Below are 8149 nucleotides of genomic sequence, written 5' to 3' on the forward strand. Positions count from 1 at the left end.
TTACAAAACTTAATTATTTTATGCACCCGGCAATTTACTTTCTATTACTTTCTGTAATAGAGCTTGTAATCGGTTTTTTTCATGCACACAGGCGAGAAGTAAACCATGAGTAATAGCCATTTCTGCCACTGGGTGGGCAGTTACGTAAATATAGAGTGACAGAGAGAATTCAATAAAGAATAGCAAATACTCATACATAATAATAGAATGAATCGATTTCATTCGAGCGCTCGCAGCCTTCTTATCTTCTTATATTGTTCTAGCCAACAAATATCGAACCGAGCAAGTACGAAGCTAGTGGTACATTTGAGGCAAATGTTCGGCCATGATAAAACTTTGCTCTTGATGTCTTGTTAGCATAGCTCGCAAATAACTGTTAACACTTTTTCGTTGTCTGCAAATAAGTGTCTTTCACTGACACAGTCAAAACAACTCAGACAGAAACTGTTTTTGTCGCGTCTGGCTTAGCTCGCTCGCACTCTGAGGGAGACAGTTATTTTTGTTTTCGTTTCCTCAAGTCAAACACTGATCGTTTGCTTGAGTTAAATGAAGCAAACTGTCAGTTGCGGTTGTATGGGTAATCACGCGCGATTGTTGCGTTCTTTTTGTATGTATGTATGCGTGTATTTACATGCACACGAAGGCAAAAACAATTTCTGCTGAGCTTTTTAGTCAAAGTGTTTTTTGCTGAGAGTCTTTGTGTGAGGAAAGATCGTGTTAGTCTTTACGCGACACTCATGTGAGAGCGTCACACGAATGAGTCATTGCATTGCGTCTGAGCGAAACAGATTCCAAAGAAAACAAAGAGTGACGCTCAGAGCGAGTCGTGTCTGCACAATTCTTTTGGTTATGATGCGAAGCAGAGCATAAACGAAAAAACGATCAACTCTCATTTGCAAGCTCTGCTTGTTAGTGGTAGAATACTATTAGTGTAAACACCAATTCTTATGCAGATTCATAGCGATAATTATGTCTTTTTCCAATGTTTCAATGTGAATGTCAATTTTTTCGATAAGTTTCATTAGTTATTCTCACCAAACAAAAATTCAGTTGCCCCAGGGTGGCAACCTCAAACGATTCGCGGCATTTTTCTGAAACTAACCGGAGTTAAAATGGAAGATTTTGAAAAAATTGAAAAAATAGGTGAAGGTACCTATGGTGTTGTTTATAAGGGCCGAAACCGTTTAACTGGTCAAATTGTTGCCATGAAAAAGATTAGGTTGGAGTCTGACGATGAAGGAGTACCATCTACAGCAATAAGGTCTGTAAACTAAAATGTGTTTTTCAAATATTTCCTAAGAATTTAAATTTTTTACAGAGAAATTTCATTACTTAAGGAACTTAAGCACCGTAATATTGTGTGCTTGGAAGACGTACTAATGGAAGAAAATCGTATATACTTGATATTTGAATTTCTATCAATGGACCTTAAAAAGTATATGGATTCACTTCCTCCAGAGAAACACCTTAGTAGTCAACTGGTGAAAAGTTATTTATATCAAATAACGGACGCTATATTGTTTTGTCATCGGCGTCGGGTTCTCCATCGTGATTTAAAGCCGCAAAATCTCTTAATTGACAGAAATGGCATAATTAAAGTAGCTGATTTTGGACTGGGTAGATCTTTCGGTATACCTGTACGCATTTACACCCATGAAATTGTTACGCTTTGGTATAGAGCTCCAGAGGTACTATTGGGCTCTCCACGATACTCATGTCCCGTTGACATTTGGTCCATTGGATGTATATTTGCAGAAATGGCTACTAGGAAGCCGCTATTTCAAGGTGATTCGGAAATTGACCAGTTATTTCGAATGTTCAGGTAAATTTTGGTTAAAATTTTTTTCTTCTTTTAATATTAATACGAGATATACAATTATGAGAGGTCTATTAACTATTCATGATTTTGATTATCAAACATGATATTAATTATGTATAGTGTCCATTAATTGTTTGCAAAACAAAAAGTCCTGCAAGTCACATCATAGTTTATTAGGAAAGGTGCGTTTTATACCTTGAACCCATTGAAAATGGGAAATCAGGGTATAATGGTTTTGTTAAAATGTTTGTAACAGGCAGAAGTAGGCGTGGCAGACCCCATAAAGTATATATGTACAAATATTCTTCATCAGGGCGACAAATTAAGTCGATTTAGCCCTGTCCGTATGTATGAACGCGCCTATCTCAGAAGATATAAGAACTAAGAGCTAGAGACTTCATATTTTTTTAAAATGTCCGTATTTCCAGCGCGGATATCGCGTTTATCATTAAAAATCAATAACTCATCCCGACTCGAGAATCAGTTATAAAATTATATATCCTTCATCTTTAGAGCTACAGTCTCCAAATTTTGAATGTATATTGATATGCATTTTATACAATTTCGGTTGCTGTTAAAATTTACCCCCACCCCTAAATCCACCCCCTCACCACCATGTTTGTTAAAGGCGTATTTCAAATACTATAGACTTGTGCTTTGGCAAGTGCACGCATATTATGGCTATAATTACGATCTGAAGATCGTATGTCCACAAAAAAAGTTATTTAACAATTAAGTTCTCATAATAAAAAAAATAGCGGATTTTTGGTAATAAACTCGATATCCGCGCTGTATATACGGACATTAAAAAACAAGTAAGAAAGCTATAGTAGAGACTGCCCGACTACGAGATCCCCTGAACCCTTCGAGCAACTGATATTTCAAAAATTATTCGCTTATGCACACATACACGCACACACACAGGCATACGCACGCACGCATAAATACGCATTGGCTGCAGTGTTGGCTTACTATGGGAAGTTAATTGTTTATTAACTTTTCTTATGAATGGACTATCTTCATGAAACTTTCAAATTATGAATATAACATAGATATGCATGTATTTGCTAAAGCACAAGTCCCTAGTATTTGAAATATGCCTTTTACATGGTGAGGGGGTGAATTAGGGAAGGGGGGTAAATTTTGACAAAAACCTAAATTGTATAAAATGCATATAAGTATACATATAATACATATTTGGAGACTCTAGCTTTAAAAATGTAGGAGATATAAATTTATTACTGGTTTCGATAATGTAATCTTCTGAGATCGACGCGTTCAAACATACGGACAGGGCCAAATCGCCCATTAGGGGCGTGGCAAATCGGACAAAACTGTAACTCCTAAAGTTATAAACCTAGAATGCTGAATTTGGCACGTAAGGTGATGTTTTAATTCTATAAAGATGCGTGAAAAAATGATATATCTACGCCTACTAGGGGCGTGGCAAATCTGAACCTAAACCTGAAGATATAGTAATTTTTCGAATTCTGCTATATTTTGGACACTATTGATGCTAGAGACCTGAAATTTCGTATATATACGCGGGTTGACCACCCAAGGCAATGGAATGGAATTGTGTGAATGATTTTGGGTTCTAATTGAAGAGGCGCGCTTATATTGAAGTACATTCTTAGAATTTCGATTGATTTCTGGGCTTTCTAGCCGTTACTGTAGTTTTGTCTGATGACGCTCTCTTATTAAGCTATTCTATTCTAGCAACTAGCTGGTCAAGCAAAGCAGTGGCGCGGGTGCTAAGGACGACGCAAGTTATGTCGAGTAGGGAAGGTTCGAACCTCTTCGATGTTATTTTTATTATTTTTTTTTTCATACATATTTCGTTTTTTATAAAATAGATATTTGGGAAGGTGCGAACTTAAATGAATGGCACTTAATACTTTTCATTTTCTTAGTCGAATAATTTTATAAGTTTAAATTTGTTTGTTCTTAAATAGTCCTCAAATACATATACGCAAATACATACATATGTATAAAGGTAAGTCTGCACGCATAGCATCAAGCACTCCAGCCTTATACACGCGCTCATTTGTATGTGTGTATGTATGTACACATAAATGCGTACTCTAGCATATTCTAAGAATCTCGCTGCGATTGATTTGTCTTTGCATTGTTTTTGAATTTCCAGCCGCTATACTGGCTTTTCTTTGCTATATGGCGTCATAACAATAATATGATTTTGTTTTGTTAAAAGTATGTAACAGGCAGAAGGAGGCGTGGCAGACCCCACAAAGTATATACATATATTCTTGATCAGGGCGACGAGTCGATTTGGCCCTGTCCGTCTGTCTGTCCGTCCGTCCGTCAGTATGTATGAACGCGTGGATCTCAGAATCTCTTAGGTCCCGTGTATATCACGCGCATATCAAGTTTTTCTTTATATATCGATAGCTACTCCCGATATTTTATTATCGATCAAAAAAGCTAGTTATTTAATTATATCTCCTACACCTTTAGAGCTAGAGCTTGCAAATTTAAAATGTAGACTTATATGTATTTTTTATAATTTCGATTTTTGTTGTAATTTACCCCCCTTGTGCTATGATTACGCTCTGAAAGTTGCATTAAGATTGTACATCTCGAAATTAAATTATTCAACAAATAAATTCTTATAATGTTGCCCACACCGCAGCGCAGCCCAAGCGCAGTCGCTGCTTACTGCGCAGTAAGCAGAGCGTATTCTAATATGTACGTGTGTATGTATGTGTGTCGAAAAGAATTGCAGACTGATTAGAATATCAGATTAGAGGGTTCAGGGTATCTCCTAGTCGATGTTTTAACCATACTAAATGTGCGTTTTTATTAGTTTCATTCAGGGTAGTATCTAGTCGAGCACCCTCGACTAGAGCTTTCTTTATTTTTTTTTGTTGATTTGTTTTTATACTCATTCTCGAAAGCGAAATGAGAATATTGGTAGTAGGTCCAGAGTCTGGACTCCAGACTGCATCCAATGTGTGTTTATGCGTGCGTATGTATGCCTGCGTGTGTGTGTGCATTAGGGATGCAAAACTATCGATAGTGAGGCCATCGATTTTTCCACATCCGATGGTGAATCGATACTATCGATACCATCGATAGTACTATTGAAGATTTAAAATAATTACAATTTACTCCATTTTTTCTTAAAGTCTGCATTTATAGAACGGTACTAAAAAATGTTTCTGACTTCATTTACAGCTATTATTTATAACTGTTGTATATTTATATAAAACGAAAACAAAAACCAAGATTTGAAGCAACTTAAAAATAGATTCATTCATAATTTTCACAGCAGTAATAGGTAAATATGAAATGGAATGTAATATAAGATAAAAAAGAAATAAAAACAATATTCAAACTTAAAAGTATTTAAACAACTTAAACCGAAAATATTCAACAAATATAATATTAAAGTTTTCTCCGACTCGGTGGAGCTTGCCGGAACGCAAAGGTACTTGCGAGCGCACTGTGCGACGTAACTAAAATGTTGCGCATTAATCTGCAATGTTTTAAATGTTTAGATTGTTATTTTTTTAAATTTTAGTACAAATTTACCTTCCAGTACTCCAATCTGACATAAAAGTTCGTTTCCGCTGAATTCTATCGGCTAAAAATGTAAGAACATCGTCAGGGTGCGTTGGCTGTAAATCAGTTACTGGGTCATTTTCCTCAACATTTATTATGCGTTTCTAAAATTGTCGAGGCTTCTTGAGCATTGACAGCATTTCCAAAACCTTTTTTTTTGAACCTTGGGTCCAACATTGTGGCCAAGCGTGGAACGGTTCTGGTCTCATAATGTGACAGTCTTATTTTGATCCGATTAATAACAAAAGTGCAAGTTTCGGAACCAATTCCTCTCTCATTCTCATTTTTGTCTTAAATCCATCCATAGTGCATCCCAAGCCAAAAACACATGGTATGATTAATGACACTGATACTGCCTTTACTCCTGATGCTTTTTTTTTGTGACTTAGTCAAAATTTTTTCAAATGTCGCATAAGTCTGCGATGCAATCATATTGGTCGTTATTCAAAGGTGTTGGTGCTTTTGAACTATTTAAAAGGACGTGACCGATAGCATCCCTGACCAATAATATCCGTTGCATCATATGTAAAGCGCTATTCCATCTAGTGGGAACTTCTTGAATAAGACTGTATGGGTTTTCCCGCTCTTGAGCATTCTTAAGTTTAGCATACTGAATTGAACTGCTCTTGAAATATGTCACAATTTGTTTTACAGTGCGTATTAAGGATTTTATATTTTCAAGAGACAAAACATCCTGCACCAATAAATTGATACTATGCGCAAAGCAGGGTAAATGATTTTTTGCAAGAATTTCACAGGCTTTGACCATGGAATTCGCATTGTCTGTGACTAACTGAGCCACAGAACTTGTTCTTTCAATATTACTCATTTTGGCACACTAGCTCGTATGGCTCATTTTGCGTTCTTCAGAATTGGCGTTCGACAACTTAACGTTCACTTTTTTAAATTTCAGACTATCGACAGGCGAAAATAATATCGAGGTATCGCCGTTTTAGAAAACCATCGATAGTATCGATAGTACCATCAATTGTTTTGCATCCCTAGTGTGCATGTTCTGTTTCTTGCGTTAGTAGTGCGTACAAGTTCTCAATAGGATTGATATCCGGGCTCTTGTCCTGATACAGCTTATATTTAAGTTTGCTGGGTTTCCCGGATTAACGACGCAAAAGTTGTGCGCACTTTCGGCATATTTGCTCGTTAACAAAGTTAAATAAATTTCCTTAATTTTGATATCGTTGAATATCCACAGGTTCCTTATACTTTTCGAAGAAATGCAGCCAGACTTAATACATAGTAGGCACAATGTTTTTGGCTTGGAGGGCTGTTTTTGGTTTCCGCCAAACTTTTCATGGGAATGTTATAGAATAACATTATCTTTGTCTCGTATCAAACAATTACTGTATGCCCATAGTCAGGGGGATAGTTAACATGAAGTCTTGAGAAAGTCGGAGGTTTCTTAATATTTACAGCAGACAACAAAGGTGTATTTGTTACAAATTAAGTACTTTTCTCGTAGTCTGAAGGTTTATTTTAATGTTCGTAGCCAATTCTCTGCGGTCCACGGTCTTTAGTATTTGTGAATAATTCCGTCGAGAGAGCTCATCTTTTGACTTTTTTTGTTTTGTGAACAATTGATGAACATAAAAATAATCTTTTCATTTAACGATTGATCAGAATTTTTGAACCAACCCTAAGCTTAAATTGAATTGAAAAAACTTAGGAACTAAGTGAATTTTCTTAAATAAACACACATAATATGCGAATTTTTTATTATATTCATTTATCTAGATATATTATAACTTTCTATTTTTGAAATTTGTTTTACAGAATTCTCAAAACGCCTACAGAAGATATATGGCCAGGTGTAACATCGCTTCCTGATTACAAAAATACATTCCCATGTTGGTCAACAAATCAGTTAACTAGTCAGCTTAAAAATCTCGACTCAGACGGTATTGACCTTATTCAGAGAATGTTGATTTATGATCCAGTACATAGGATTTCAGCGAAGGACATTTTGGATCATCCGTACTTTAATGGATTTAAAATTGATTGGCCTATATCTTAAGTGTGTTTATACAAAAAAAAAAAAAAAAAAAAAAAAAAAAACAATCTTTCAAATATAATGTGAATAATTTTAAGCTTTATACATATATACATACATACATACATTTTGGAAAGCAACTTTCTATACTCTAAATTCAAAATGGGAGCCCTCTGCAATAAGGTTACATAAGTTGTAGTTGAGACTACTCAACTAAGAGATCTCCTGAACCCTTCCAGGAATTGATATTTCAGTTTAGCCTTCCTATGGGAACTTAATTGTTAAATAACTGTTCTTGTAATTGAAATACATTTTTCAGCTCGTGATAATAACATTCATAAATACATACATACATACACTGCGCGTCATCAGGTTAGCGCCCTGATGACGCGCTAATTAAATTAATTTTTCTTTTTTCTCTGCCTATTGCACGCAACTTCTTAGTTTTTTTTATACTCATTCACGAAAGTGAATTATTTTATACTCATATATATATAATATATTGGTTTTGTGCAATGTCCGTCTTGCTGTCCGTCCGTCTGTCCGTATGAACGCAATCTATTTCGGCGCTATTGAAGCTAGAGACTTGAAATTTGGAACACATACTTGTGTATATCTCCGATTTATAAAGTGTTAAAATTTTCCCGATCCGCCCACTAGGGGCGTGGCAAATTGGAAAATGCATTTTCCGATATACCAGAAATCATGTTAGTTAAAGAGCTAGAAAGCTGAAATTTTGAATA

The 8149-nt window shown here is 35.6% G+C and overlaps 1 protein-coding gene across 1 annotated transcript; it reads left to right on the forward strand.

Annotated features, from left to right (window-relative positions):
• The first annotated feature begins 1053 nt into the window (after window positions 1-1053).
• Window positions 1054-7569, forward strand: LOC6578200 (cyclin-dependent kinase 1). Its single transcript, XM_002004081.4, has 3 exons — window positions 1054-1261; window positions 1319-1822; window positions 7190-7569. Exons 1-3 carry the CDS (start codon window positions 1113-1115, stop codon window positions 7428-7430), a joined length of 894 nt encoding a protein of 297 aa, XP_002004117.1. The 5' UTR covers window positions 1054-1112; the 3' UTR covers window positions 7431-7569.
• The last annotated feature ends 580 nt before the right edge of the window (window positions 7570-8149 follow it).

The sequence above is a fragment of the Drosophila mojavensis genome, unplaced genomic scaffold (assembly GCF_018153725.1).
Source record: "Drosophila mojavensis isolate 15081-1352.22 unplaced genomic scaffold, ASM1815372v1 contig_108, whole genome shotgun sequence".
In the NCBI taxonomy this organism is placed as follows: Eukaryota; Metazoa; Arthropoda; class Insecta; order Diptera; family Drosophilidae; genus Drosophila; species Drosophila mojavensis.

What these genes read in the sequence shown, in the direction of transcription:
- LOC6578200 (XM_002004081.4), top strand. Translation starts at nt 1,113, where the DNA reads ATGGAAGATTTTGAAAAAATTGAAAAAATAGGTGAAGGTACCTATGGT. An exon ending in GTACCATCTACAGCAATAAG is followed by an intron (nt 1,262 to 1,318) that starts GTCTGTAAACTA and finishes AATTTTTTACAG; the next exon opens with AGAAATTTCATTACTTAAGG. An exon ending in CAGTTATTTCGAATGTTCAG is followed by an intron (nt 1,823 to 7,189) that starts GTAAATTTTGGT and finishes TTTGTTTTACAG; the next exon opens with AATTCTCAAAACGCCTACAG.